The sequence below is a fragment of the Bubalus kerabau genome, chromosome 19, assembly GCF_029407905.1.
Source record: "Bubalus kerabau isolate K-KA32 ecotype Philippines breed swamp buffalo chromosome 19, PCC_UOA_SB_1v2, whole genome shotgun sequence".
NCBI classification, from domain to species: domain Eukaryota; kingdom Metazoa; phylum Chordata; class Mammalia; order Artiodactyla; family Bovidae; genus Bubalus; species Bubalus kerabau.
Window position 1 is genome coordinate 64,729,368 of NC_073642.1, and position 14,769 is coordinate 64,744,136.

General features: G+C 54.4%; 1 protein-coding gene across 4 annotated transcripts in view; it reads right to left on the minus strand.

Annotated features, from left to right (window-relative positions):
• Nucleotides 1–1,621: 1,621 nt before the first annotated feature.
• Nucleotides 1,622–14,769, minus strand: part of BCL11B (BCL11 transcription factor B) — a 96,523-nt gene continuing 83,375 nt past the window's right edge. For 3 of the 4 annotated variants that reach the window (XM_055555585.1, XM_055555583.1, XM_055555584.1), the window contains one exon: nt 1,622–3,946. In XM_055555585.1, the coding sequence (XP_055411560.1) occupies nt 1,878–3,946 (2,069 nt within the window). In that variant the 3' untranslated portion in view covers nt 1,622–1,877. The remainder of the gene's footprint in view (nt 3,947–14,769) is intronic. The other variant, XM_055555588.1, reaches the window with a different exon arrangement.

A 14,769-nucleotide genomic window follows, 5' to 3' on the forward strand; every position in this document is an offset into this window, starting at 1 on the left:
ATTTGATTGGGTCTTATGGCATTTTCACGTCTTCAACCAGGATTTTTGAAAATTTATTTAAAGTAAATGTGGCTTTGTTTCTAAAGAAATGTACTTTTCTCGTTTTTTTTTTTTTTTAAAAGTCTTTTCATTGCAAAAGAAAAAAAAAAAAAAGTTTTGCATTTGTCTCAAGAGACTCAAATAGGAAGATCAGTTTTCAAGGCACTCACATCAAATTGAATGGCAGTAGAAACACTGTCCAATAAATTATTATTTTATTTTGTTCTTTATAGTGCCAGTACTGTGAATGCCACGCTTAGCAGTACTGGCACTCCATCTCAGCCATCCCTTACAGTTTAACCCACCTCTGGGCCAAAAAGAAGAAGATGCTGCAATTTCTTGTTGAGAAGCCATTTAATTTAAATGCAAACAAAAGCTTTAAAGTGCGGGTCAACAGAATTCAAATGTCTAATCTGAACAGTCCAATGTTTAGTACCTTCCAACCTAAGGGGATAGAAAAAAAAAACAAAAACGGAAGTAGCGCTGGGCACCTTCAGATGGAACTCTTCCCACTTTGCAGTAAAAGGGAACTGAAACTGGCAAGATTCCCCCCACCCCATCCGTATAATGTCATCAGTGTGCAGAGGGAATACTAACTCCCCTCCAGTCACCATCAGGACATTGTCTGCTTGAGAAACGGTCTGTTGTCACTGGTAGCAACCTATGACTTAGGATTTCTGTGGTGAGGGTGATAAAAAGAGAGAGAGAATCTGTCAAGCCAGAAGAAGCCTGAAAGAACATGGCTGGTTTCTTTCCTTTCTGTGTTATTGCAGGCCACCACCATCTATCTACCCACCAAAGTACCTTCAGCCTATTTTATTTAGTCTAATCTATGGCAAATAGCAGAAATGGCATTCCAGGGCACACCGACATCCCAAGAAATGGATGGGATCTGCTGGGAATGCACAATTTTAGAATGCTCTTGGGCCATTTCCTGGGGCAAAGACCTCAAAAACTCCTGTTTCTCTGGCAGTGCTGAGTATTTTGTTGTTGGGAGGGGGGTGGGGCGGCGGGGAGGGAAGGCCCACCATTCAAAGGTTTCCTTATGCATGGCAAGGTTGAAGTCAACACAGAAAAGGCCTCCCTTACTCAGGACATCATCAGTGCTACATCTCCATTCCAATTCTGAAACAAAGTGCTACAACTTTAAAGATTGTTATCCGCTGTACATCCACCCCCCCTCCCCCCCCCAAAAAACGCATGCCACTTTTTATTTCAGGACAAAAAAAAAAAAAAAGAAGAAGAAGGAATAAAAAAGTAAACAACTTTAAAAGTCATTTAAGTGTTGGCTTCTTCACAAGAAATTACACATGCTTAGCTTAGATTTCAAAAAAAGCAGCGCCCTCCCCACCCCCCAAATTATAATTTAAAATATAGCTTCCCCTCTACAGAGCTCAGGAGTCATCGCTCAGGCTACTACTGGGTTAAAGGAAAAAAAAAAAAAAAACAACTAAAGAAGGGATGGATACCCAACAAAATCTCTTAAAGAAATTTCAACAGAAAGAATAACAATAAAAAGTACCTGCACATGCCAAAAAAATTACAAAACCCAATAAATACAGAAATTATTGCACAGTTAAAAGGCTCCACAATTTTTTTTGTTTTTACTGCCTTAATCAACCCTCGGGTTTCCATAGGACTTCGCAGACACAGGTTAGGTTGGAGGGCCGCCTCCCCTGGGCCCCGGGGACCCACGGGGGGCGCCGAGCGGCGGTGACGCGGAGGCAAGTGTCAGGTCAGCATTCTCTCGCTTGGCGACGGGGCGACTGTACAGGTGCGCAGGGTGGGGCCCGGGCCCCCGCGCGCGCGCGCGCACACACACACACGCGCACACGCGCTTAGCTCCTCTCCGCCTGCTCGATTTTGACGTCGTTAGTCAGCAAGTGCTCGCCGTGCCACTTTTTCATGTGTTTCTCCAGGGTGCTATAGACGCTGAAGGGCATTTGGCAGATGTCGCAGCGGTACACCTCCTTGCCGATCTGCCCGTGCGTCTTCATGTGGCGCGTGAGCTTGCTGCTCTGCGCGCACGCGTAGTTGCACAGCTCGCACTTGTAAGGCCGCTCGCCGGTGTGGCTCCGCCGGTGCACCGTCAGGTTGCTGCAGTTCTTGAACACCTTGCCGCAGTACTCGCACGTGTCGCTGCGCCGCCCCTCCTTGGAGCTCGGCCGCCCGGGGCCCGGGCCGCCCAGATGTGGCGTGCTGCCCCCGCTGGCCGTGCCGCTACGGCCCGACAACCCGCCATCCAGCAGGTCCCCGGGCGGCGTGGAGAAGCGCAGGCTGCCGTTCTCGGACGAGTGCTCGGACGACGTGGCGAAGGGCGACTGGCGCGCGTCCGTGAAGCCCAGGAAGGGGTCTTTCATGAAGTGCCGCGACGCCGCGTAGCCCACCAGCCACTGCGAGTACACATTCTCCGACGGGATGAGCGCGGCAGGTGGCAGCTCTAGGTCCTTCTCCACCTTGATGCGCTTGGCCGCGCTGTTGAGGCCGGGGCTGGGCAGCGGTGCCGGCTTGCGCGGGAAGAGGCCCGGGAAAGGCTCGGTGCCTGGCGCGAAGCCACCGCCGCGCCCGTTGACTGCGCCCCCGGGGCCCGCGTCGCCGCAGCCCCCAGCGTCATCGTCGTCGCCTGGGTCCCCGCCGCCCCCACCGCCGGCCGCGCGCTTCAGGAAGGCGCCGCGCTTCTGCTTGTCGGCCAGCAGGTCGCCATAGGGCGGCAGCGCGCCCAAGCCCACGTTCTCCATGACCTTGCCCAGCACCAGCGCCTTCTCGTCGGCCAGCGCCTTGGCCGCGGCGCCGCCGCCCGCGCCCGGCACGCCGGCCACCCCACCGCCACCGCCGCCACCACCGTTCTCCCGGTTGCGGCTCAGCTCCGAGTCCATGCTGAAGCTCGACTCGGGCCGGCTCTCGTTCTCCAGCAGCAGCTCCTCCTCCTCCTCCTCCTCCTCTTCGTCCTCCTCCTCGGGCTCATGGCCCAGGGAAGGGTCGCTCTCGTGGTGGCGGAAGTCACCGTCGGCCGCCTTGAGGCCCTCGCCGGTCAGCTCGCTGGTGCCGGGCTCGGGGGAGCTGGCAGCCGAGAGCCCGTCGTCTGAACGGCCGGCCAGCGAGCCGGCCTTGTGCATGTGCGTCTTCATGTGGCGCTTGAGCTTGCTCGCCTGCGAGCACGCGTGGTCGCACAGCTGGCACTTGTAGGGCTTCTCGCCCGTGTGGCTGCGCCGGTGCACGATGAGATTGCTCTGGAACTTGAAGGTCTTGCCGCAGAACTCGCACGACTTGCTCTTGGCCGGCGGCTGCGGCGGCGGCGTGCCACCGGGGGGCATGGGCGGCAGCGGCGGCGTGCTCAGGAACGGGGACTTGGGGCTGGGCTGGAAAGGGTTCAGGAGCCGGTGCATAGGGTTGCCGCGGCCCGGGGACACGGGCGGCGGCGTGGAGCTGTTGCCCGCCAGCTCGCGGAGCCGCCGCGAGAAGTCCATGGCGGGCGAGTCGATGGCCATGGGGTTCAGGCGCATGACTCGGTCGAAGGCACTGGGGTGCTGGGCGACGAGCCCCATCTCCTCGGCGCTGAGGCGGTGCGGGTCCAGGTGGTGGCGTGGCGGCGGGCTGAAGAGCGGCGGCGTGCCAGGCAGGCGGCCCTCACCGAAGCCTGGGTGGTCCCGCAGGATGGGGCCCGTCATGCGCAGCAGGTTGAAGGGGTTGCTGTCGCCCAGGAAATTCATGAGCGGGGACTGGGCCACGGCCTCGGGTCCCAGCGGCGGCGGGATGGTAAGCCGCGGCGTGAGCGAGCTGCTGGCCGGCCCGGGCTCCAGGTAGATGCGGAAGCCGTGCGTGTTCTGCGCGTGCTGCAGCAGGAACCACGCGCTGTTGAAGGGCTGCTTGCATGTTGTGCAAATGTAGCTGGAAGGCTCATCTTTACCTGGGGAGACACACGGACAGAAAGAGGCAAGAGAGACGTGAGATGCGGGCGGCGGCGCGGCTCTCGGGGAGCGGCAGCAGGCCACTGCAGAGCAGGCCCAGGCCAGCGACCCCCTGGCAGACCCCCTGGCGGACAGGCTAGAGAAGCCTCTGTGTGGCTGTTACTCCAATTGGTAGACCTCACTCTGTGCCCTTATAACATGGTGTCTTTAAACCCATCATCTCAGAAGCCAAAGGAGATGTTATTTGTGAGAAAGCCTGATTCCAACAATGGGAAGTATACAAAGGCTGGGCTGCCTAAAAGATAGCAAGGCAGAGTTCAGCCATCATATAGATCCTGATAATTTTTTGGGGGTGGGTGGGCCACCTCATGCGAAGAGTTGACTCATTGGAAAAGACTCTGATGCTGGGAGGGATTGGGGGAAAGAGGAGAAGGGGATGACAGAGGATGAGATGGCTGGATGGCATCACTGACTCGATGGACGCGAGTCTCAGTGAACTCTGGGAATTGGTGATGGACAGGGAGGCCTGGCGTGCTGCGATTCATGGGGTCGCAAAGAGTCGGACACGACTGAGCAACTGATCTGATCTGATCTGATCTGGGGAGTGGGAGGGGTACTGCCCTGTGCCTTGTAGGATGTTTGGAGGCATACCCACTAGAAGCCAGTCACACTCCCTCCCCTCCCAGTCACGAGGATCAAAAATCTCTCCAGGCATTGCCAAACCTCTCTGGGGGACAAAACAACTCTCCCCCTCCCCACCCAGTCATGACTAGGCAAATCTTCAATCCAAGGAAGTTCTAAGAAACACAAATCAAACTGAATCACCTCGCAAACATTTTAAGAGCACTGGCTGATAACCTCTGCGTCATTTGGGAGTTGAACTACCGGAAATCGTAGGGTTTCATACACCAGTGTCTGTGCAGAAAGCACCTTCCAAGTTAAACAGGGATGCGTGTAGGAACAGGACTTCAGCATCGTAAGAACATCACTACTGGCGGACAGCTGCCCACCCCACCCCCCATCACTGCCCTCGTGGCCTCATACACCCACATGCACATACACACACACACACCCCCACCCCTAACCACCGCATGGAATCTGGCCTTGAGACCCCCCAGGGCAGGGCACTGGCCTATATGAGGTCCCTTGCCAGAAAGCTGAATGAAAGAGTGTCATCTCCGACAGGGCGATCAGGATGAACAGTGGCAAGTGTGAGTTTGTGACAAACGGCTCTGGCATTGGGAGCCCAGTGTTCGTGGACGCTGGTGGCATGGAGCCAAAAAATCCTTGTCTTTGTCCATCATTGGGGGTGGTCACAAAATGGGAGCCTGGACCTTCCAACCAGCACCTATTTCGTGGCCGACATCCTCAACCTGCGGGTAAAACTGGCTGCTTCTCCAGCCTGAAGCTCTCCTAACACTCCACATGAAATGGGACAGGTGTGGGCAGGCCCTGCCCTGCCCCCTCAGACTCGCTCACTGGCCGGATAAGGGAAAGGGAACATGGCATCACAGCCGAGGTCTTGGGAAAAAAAAAACCCTTTTTGTTTTTTCAGACTTCCTTGTACCTGGAAGATTTTAACACTGATAAAGTACAGTAGCTGCAAACTCCCCAGTGAAGCCAGAGGTGTGTGTTAGTTTCCAAACCCGGGATCAGGAAGGGAAGGGGAAGTACAGCCCCTCCTCAAAAGAGGGATTTCCGAAATCCCATACAGAGATAGAGTTTTTGTTTCTTTGATTCCCACCCGAGAAGTATGTTTCTTGGGGGCTTCACCCTTAGCAGTCAAAACTCTATGGACTCTGAGAACAAATACCCCAAGTTCCTTATGGGTTAGACTTGATGGCTTCAAAGGAGCCTGAACCTCACTGAGCCATGCAGTGTGTGGGGGGTCCTCCAGGAGTCAGGGGTCAGCGTGGAGATTCTCTGCAACACAGAACCAACTGGGCCAGATCGCCCACCGCTGGGAACTAAGACACGCCTTCCAAGCCTGGCGGTCCACAGTCATCACCACACACTCGTGTCCAACAGGACATGTGTCTCCAGGTTTGTAGTGAGGAGACCAGTGGGTGGGTGATGGGGGAATGGACAGAAAGGGGAAAAGGATTCCAAAGCTCAGCTTCCCCTCGTTTTTAAACCCAGCTCCAAGAGAACTTCTGAGGCCATTTTCTTTCTCCAGGGTGTCTGGGAAACTTCCTTCTCCCAGCATGTCTGCATTAATTCAGTTCCCCGTGCTGGAGCCCCTCAGGAGAATCTCCCCCCACCACCCCCAGAAACGTGCAGAGAGGCCTTCCCAAGGCCCTGGGCAGCCGTGTTCCTCGCTTTGGGAGCGGTAAGGCCACACCGACACTTCAGCCTTCCCTTCCTGTGTGCCTCCCCACTGTCACAACAAAAGGCCATTTTTTGGGGGGTGCATTTCATCGTCACATGACCGCTGAGGGAGGCCAGGCCAGGACCACGTCCCTGCTGGCACATGACGATGCTACAGCCCAGAGATGCACAGCCTTCTTGGAGGTGCCATCTCCTGTCCTGGCTTACTAGGTGATATATGTGGAGAACAACAGAACGGTTCACCTCAGTCTCACGGGAGAGCTGGCCAGACGCCATAGTGTTTTGTCCTCCTCAAATTCTTTTCTGGAACAAGGCAGAATAAATAAGTAATAAATAAGAAGATAAAGAAAACATCCCTCTCTGACATCAGGAGCTAATAACACAAATGAAGCGCCACCTCCCACAAGGCCATAGATTTTCCAATTAAAGAGCCCTGGACTTCCCTCGTGGCTCGATGGTAATAAAGCCGCCTGCCAGTGCAGGAGACGTGGGTTCAATCCCTGATCTGGGAAGAGCCCACATGTGGCAGACCAACTCAGCCCGTGCACCTCAACTATTGAGCCTGTGCTCTGGAGCCCAGGAACCACAAATACCTACCGAGCCCAGGCGCCCTAGAGCCATGCCCTGCAACAAGAGAAGCCACCACAGTGAGAATTCGGAGCACCGCAACTAGAAAAAGAACGCACACAGCAGCAAAGACCCGGCACAGTCAATAAACAACTTTAAAAATCCATTGGTTTCAACTGTAATTCAATAAAAATAAAATAAAAAAGAGCACTCTGGACTCTGCACCTGGGCTCCAGCCACTCTCAGTAACCGAGTTCCACACACACAGCAGCTCTGGTTCCTTGTGTTTTCAAGTTGGGCCACCTCCCTTCCCCTAATCTCTTTTTTCATCATCTTCATTTCCTTGGGTCTCTCTGGAGCACTTCCTGTTTCTTGTTCTGATGACCCCACACTTTCTAGAAAGTTCTATTGCCCCTGAGGAATGCGGGTATCAGAAGACAGTGCAAAATTCTCAGGCAGGCCAGGAATGAAATGGCTGATTAAAATATATTTTTTTAAACTCAAGCAGCAGCTGCTGAGAAGCATGTAGCTGCACGTTCTAAAGAACTCAGAGGTTTCCATTTCTTGTATTTTTTTTTTAAAGACAAAACAAAAAGAGTGAAAGACATTTATAAGACTCTATCTTAGAAAAGTCTAAGGAGGAAGTTTTGCTTGCTGTAGTTTCGTCCTTCAGTCCTGTCCAACTCTTTCGCGACCCCATGGACTATAGCCAGCCAGGCTCCTCTGTCCATGAGATTTCCCAGGCAAGAATACTGGAGTGGGTAGCTATTTCCTCCTCCAAGGGTTTCTTTCCGACCCAGGGATCAAACCTGTGTCTCCTGCATTGGCAGGCGGATTCTTTACCACTGAGCCACCAGGGAAGCCGGAGGAGGAAGTTAACCTGTTCGGAATTTATCATCAGGTGGGGAAGAGCTCTGTGCACCCACCAAATCGGACTCCAGGGTCCCAGATCATGCCACGGTAAACGCTTTTCCTTGCCTTTGAACACTCTGGTCCCCTCACTTCCCTCCACGCCAGGGCAAGATTCACAGCAGGGGACAGTCTATCCCAGGATCTGACAGCTTCCAGTGTTTTTAAATCTCCCAGTCCTCAAAGGCCCTTCCTATGCAACACTCTTTCCACTCTCCCCCGTAACTTTCTTTTTTAAATAAAATGTTCATTTCCATACTTCCACTTCACGGTTATCTGTTGCCTAGAAGTAGCCTTGAGCACTGGGACTGCTCACTTTTGAAAACTGAACAATGTCAGAAAGGCTTTGAAGAGCCACTCAGAACATTCTTCTATTCAAAAACTCACTAAATATTTTAAAAGGCAGCACACAGTCACGGACGGCTCATTTTTAAACATGGCAGAAGCCCCTTGGTGAGAGGGCTGCTTCGGACGTGGGGCTGTCCCTGCTCCTGGAGCTCAGGGCCACTTGCCCAGAGGTGAGTTGGAAGCTCCAGCTGGTGCCAGCTTTGCTGATGGCCCAGACAGTGGCCATGCCCCAACACGCTGCCACCGTGGCTGCCACCAAGGTTCCAACCGAGAGGTCAACGCCTAGATTATTTTGAAGCGACTTGGAAGTTGAAAAGTGTTAGTTGTTCAGTCGTGTAGGACTCTTTGCAACCCTGTGGGGTGTAGCCCACCAGGCTCCTCTGTCCATAGAATTCTCCAGGCAAGAATCCTGGAGTGGGTTGCCATTCCCTTCTCCAGGGGATCCTTCCGACCCACGGATATAACCCACATCTCCCGCAATGCAGGCAGATTCTTTACCATCTGAGCCACCAGGGAAGCCCTGAAGCAACTTACCCAGCAACATCAAGCCTGGCCTACAGACCTAGAAATGTCAGCTGCATTGGGATCACTACATCAGGCTTGGCGACTCAGAACCCAAGGCCAGCGTGTTTCCTTGTTTGCTTCCTTCCCTTTTCCTTCCTCAGACGTTTTTGGTATCCGTTGGCAGAAACCCACACCGGATCTTCTTTGCTGTACTGGCTTTCAAGAGAGACCCTTGTGTTTTTCTTTAATTCAAAACCCTCCCTGAGATCACTGTTACAAGAACCCTGAACAGCAGCACGAGTTCATACCTTGCCATTCCCTGCAGGAAGATGTCAATCAAGGGGCTTCCCAGGTGGCTCAGTGGTAAAGAATCTGCCTACAATGCAGGAGACACAGGTTCAATCCCTGGGTCAGGAGAAGGAAATGGCAACACACTCCAGTATTCTTGCCTGGGAAATCCCATGGACAGAAGAGCCTGGCAGGCTATGTGTGTTGTGTCTGTTAATTGCTTAGTCGTGTCCAACTCTTTGCAACCCATAGACGGCAGCCCACCAGGCTCCCCCGTCCATGGGATTCTCCAAGCAAGAACACTGGAATGGGTTGTCATTTCCTTCTCCAAAAGGAACTATAGAAATAAAGAAAGTGAAGTCGCTCAGTTGTGTCCGACTCTTTTTGACCCCATGGACTGCAGCCTACCAGGCTCCTCCATCCATGGGATTTTCCAGGCAAGAGTACTGGAGTGGGTTGCCATGCCTCCATCCATGGAATTGCAAAAAAAGACTCGGACATACCTAACAATTAAACAACAACGTCAACCAAGTCACTTTACCTCTCTGAGCTTCATTTCCTCATCGGTAGAGTTGGAGAAGGCAATGGCACCCCACTCCAGCACTCTTGCCTGGAAAATCCCATGGATGGAGGAGCCTGGTAGGCTGTAGTCCATGGGGTCGCTAAGAGTTGGACATGACTGAGCGACTTCACTTTCACTTTTCACTTTCATGCATTGGAGAAGGAAATGGCAACCCACTCCAGTGTTCTTGCCTGGAGAATCCCAGGGACAGGGGAGCCTGGTGGGCTTCTGTCTCTGGGGTCGCGCAGAGTCGGACATGACTAAAGCGACTTAGCAGCAGCAGCAGCAGAATGGGAATAGCATGCCAGCTTCCGAAGAGGGCTGGGGGAGCAAATGAGGTCCCACGCGATCCCTATAAAATCCACACATCCCCATGCATGCACGTATTATGGGTGGGCTTTGTATGTTTCGTGTTTTATTATCCACCTTGTACCTGGCAGTGGATGTTTCAGATGGTGCCCTTCTGTGTAACTCTGGCTGTAATAAAACCCTGGAGGAATTTTAATGCAGCCGGCCTAATGCATTAGAGGTTCCAGGGAAATAGAAACTTGAAAACGTTGAGGAAACATCATTTTTTATTGTGACCCTTGGGAACCAACACACAACTGGGCTCCTGCAATGAAATGCTGCTCTCCCTCTGCTAGCAGGGGTGTGTGTGTGTGTGTGTTAATAAGCACTGAAATAATTGTTCCTCCCTATTATGCTGGTTACTCTAATAATACCAATAAAGGTATCAGGGATGTTCAATAAAAAGCACACCTTTAATTGAGTTATTATTCAATAAAAAGGCCGTAATTGAGAGCAATAGTTTAAAAGGGCTCTCCTAAGGCCGAGTGATACCAACTAGAAGGGTACTGCTGCCTGTGGGGGATTTAGTGGTTCAGGGCTTCTCCAGAGCCACAAGCGGACACTGCCACCCAGCTCAAGCAGGGCCTGCAGTGATCGCCAGCCAGGGCCTTCCTCTACCCAAAGGTGGAGGCAAAAGTGAGAGTCCTGACACTGAATGCTGAAGAACGAACTGAGTCTTGGCCTCACATGTCCCTCTACGGCTTGCGAAGCACTTGACAGTTGGTTTGGCATTTTCACAGCCGTCAAGGCATTTTGCTCACATATGGCCTCCGAGGGGGCCAGGCCGGGTCCACATCCCTGCCGGCACACAAGAATGCTGCAACTGAGAGGCAAGAGCCCCCCTCCCCTCAAGGGCAAAGGCAGGGCCACGCCCCTGCATAGGCCTCCCCACCCCTGGCTCCATCCCAGCTGCCCCCCAGCAGCACCTGAGAGATGCACTGTTCTCTGCACACTTGTCGGGGCCTGTTTCACAATGAAAAGGTCCTCCTGCCACACTGTGTGTGTCCTCCCAGTGAAGGACATCGATTACCCTTTGGTGGAAGCCAATCGGGTCCACCATGGGCTTGTCCCGGGAGTGGAGACGTTTCACAAGAGCAGGTGAGTCCCCAGGACAACAGGCCACTCAGGACCTGGAGAAGAGGTGATGAGATGCTGGGCAGTCAGATGGAAGGGCAGGCTGCTGGATCCAGGGTCCCCGACCCCGGCCGCTTTCCCTCTCTGGGTTTTACGATGCCCAATGCCCAAGGAGAGGGCTGGATTTACTGGCCAACCACCTAGTCCTCCAACAGAATCTATGCCTGCTAACAGTGCCATCTCTTCAGTCCCAAAATGATAATAATTATTATCACTATTATCAGATCCCCTGGATGAGGGCATGGTATCCCACTCTAGTATTCTTGCCTGGAGAACCTCATGGACAGAGGAGCCTGCTGGGCTACAGTCCATGGGGTTGCAAAGAGTCGGACACAACTGAAGCAAGTGAAGGACATTATCTCTAGATATGTAGACCCCTTATTGAAGAGTGTCTCCCCTTTCATGATCCCAGAAAGAAAACTGTCAATTGGTTTCCTTGGGTCAGGGGGGAACCTTTGTAAGTTTCATGTTCATATCATTTCTGAGCATAGTCATCTACAAAATCTACAAGCACCCCTGCTCCTTCTGAAACAGTTCGGTTCAGTCGCTCAGTCGTGTCCAACTCTTTGCGACCCCATGGACTGCAGCACACTAGGCTTCCCTGTCCATCAGCAACTCCCGGAGCTTGCTCAAACTCATGTCCATTGAGCCGGTGATGCCATCCAACTGTCTCATCCTCTGTCATCCCCATCTCCTCCTGCCTTCAATCTTTCCCAGCATCAGGGTCTTTTCCAGTGAGTCCGTTTTTAGCGTTAGGTGGCCAAAGTACTGGAGCTGCAGCTTCAGCATCAGTACTTCCAACACACGCTACCAAATAAACCTCAGCCTCTCCAGGAGAAGTGGTGGAGACGGGGGGAAATAATGGCAGCAGTAACAATCAACCGTCGTTAAACCCTTCCATGAGCCGCACACAACTAAGGCGGACTGTCTTCACAACAACCCCCGAGGTCAAGGACTGTTATCAGCACCACTTCACAGATGAGGAAACTGAGGACTGGAAGAGAGAAGGCGATCCGCCCAGAGCCACACAGCCGGCTGTGGTCTGGATAGAAGCCTGGTCATAAGAGGAAAGGGTGCAGACTATGGGGTCGCAGAGCCGGACGCGGCTGTGCGACTTGGCACACAGTAGTGGTACTACTGCCGTTACCACCAAGCAGCAGCGACACCCACCAGGGCACACCCACTGCTTCTGCACGAGGTAGTCAGCAGGGCTTCACTGAGTTCCTGCAGTTGTCCCCAAGAACAACACGTCTCCACATTGCCTAGTATGTGGCTGGGAGGAAAAGGAAGCGATCCCAAGGTGTACACGGCTGCCCCGTCTCCTGCCCCGCGTCCCTTGACTTGGGACCCTGGGGATCCTCTTGAACCCAGAGCTCTGGACAGCTGCAACTGCCATCCCTGGACCTCAGCTCACACAAGCCCAGGAAGTGGGGAACCAGGATACAGGGCTGAATGGGCAGGCAGCAGGGTGTGGCCTACACTTGCCTTTCATTCACTCACTAAACAAGCAGGAGCTGGCCACCCTGGATCCACCAGCTATTCTGCTGGTCTCCAGGGATGCAACTCTCGAATCCCGGAGGAGATGAGAGCGCCTGGTAACCCTCTCGATTATTTCATGAAAAATATGAGTGCTAGGGTCAAGTTCAAGGTGCTGGGAGAGAGAAGCATGCAGGGGCTTGGCAGACTTGGGGGCTGAGAACCTGCATCACTCCATGTAGTCCGCCAGCTCTATGCCTGTGACCATTTGCGATAGAGGCGGCTCAGAGAGCGCAAGCAAGCTGTGCGAGGCCACCCGACTGGCCTTGGGTTATTTATTTAAAATCCATCACCGGAACGGGAGTCCAGGCTCCCTGAGAACCGAGCTGACCCTGTCCACTGCCAGGACTCTGGCCACGCACAGGGTGATGAACACACACGTGCTTCAGAGTCAGGCGTGCCTGTGTTAGCTGGGTTCTGTCTGCTTGCTCCCCTGCAGTCGGGGTCCCTGGAGTCATCAAAGGTAGGAGAAGGGCATCTGCCCAGGTCTGGGTGAACCTGCCCTCCAGGTGAGGCCCTCTGGGCGAGGCCGCCTGGGGAGCAGGGCTCAGCTCGGCGTTCAACAACACCCCGCTCCCCCGGCTCGCCGGGCAGGGCCCCACCCAGCACGCCCACGCCTCCCTGCTGGCTGTGTTCCACCCACCGGAGCACGCTGGGATCCAGGTGACTCCAAAGAATCTAGACACTCTTCCATCGCCCCGACCCACCTCTGAGCCACCCTGGCAGAGTGAGCAGGTAGGCGGGCCAGCAACCCTCCTGAGTCACAGCCTTGATGGTCCTGTTGCCCAGAGGAAACGCCAGGCACTCAGCCTTCAGCATCTGGCTGGACTCACTGCCCACCAGTGCCCTGGCCCCCCCAACCCTCCTGGTCCTTGCCTTGCCCATGCGTCTCACAGCTCCGTGCAGCTGCCATCCCTGCCACCTGGAAGACCTGCCCTTCCTTCTCACCCTGCAAGCATCTTCTGAAACCCGGCCCCAGGACGGCCCCTCTGTATCCACAGCCTTGCAGGTTTAGCTGCTCAGTCGTGTCCAACTCTTTGCAACCCTATTGACTATAGCCTGCCAGGCTCCTCTGTCCATAAGATTTCCCAAGCAAGAATACTGGAGTGGGTTGCCATTTCCTCCTCCAAGAGCTCTTCCCAACCCAGGGATCGAACCAGGGTCTCCTGCGCCTCCTACGTTGGCAGGCAGATTCTTCACCGCTGAGCCACCTGGGACGCCCCCACAGCCTCGGGGGATTGCTACTTGACGTTCATCACTGCCTGCCATCACCTTTCCTTGACTTTGGTGGGCTTGACCCACATACAACCCGCACGAGCCAGTGGTGGCCTTGTGTTCTCCAAGGGGCACTCACAGAGACTCTGAAAAGTGGGTTCTAATCCAGGTTCTGCATAAAAAAGAAACTCAGTCTCATCACAGTTAAGTGAGGGGCCCCAGGGCAGACACAGCTGGGTCACAGAGCCCAGATTCACACCTGGGTCTGAGCCCCGGGCCTGGGTTGTATCCAACACACACCTGGCTGCCCCTCCATCGGGCCTGCAGATTCTGCTGTAACCGGCCTTGAGGTGGGGCCTGAACCCACCACGGCAAACCATTCCGCCGGCTTCCGTGCACAATGGCGAGCTGACCGGTGCCGCAAGCTGCAGGCTGTGTGCAGGAAATGCCACGCGGAGCCTGGCTGAGAACAGAGCGGCCTAACATGTGAGAAACCTCACTCCACCGCAGTCCACTCACTCTGAGAGCATCCTGTGGCAGAGGTCACCTCTGTGCTCCAGGTGCCCGGAGTTACCTCGGGCTGGGGGACTGGGCCTCCAGCCTCCACCACAGCCTCACACTGAGGCCCTGCCGTCCCCTGAGACGGCCCAGGTGCACAGAAACACCAGCGGAGCGAGAGTGGCATCTTGGGAAGTTACTCCACCCAAGGAAATCTAATCTTGTCCCAAACGGTTTAGGGACAGGCCTTTCCCATTCATTCATTCGCTCATCCATCCGGTCGCCATGTGCTGGGTGCTAGAACCCACAACAGGACCTACTTGGAGGGATCAGCCGCGACCCCTCCCCACCCCCAGGAGACCACAGGTGGGGACCGGGGAGCAGGAGTGGGCTAAGCAGTGACACAAAGGATTCTGAGGCACACCAGGGCTGCCGAGTGACCCCAGAGCATCCAGGGAGCAGGCAGGCAGGAAACACCATGTGGAGGTGAGTTCCAGACAGACAGAGGGAAAGCGTCACCTGCCCAGATCCAGGGTGGGGGGCCGCGCACGAGCACCTTTGGGTGAACTGAACAGAAAGCAGCGC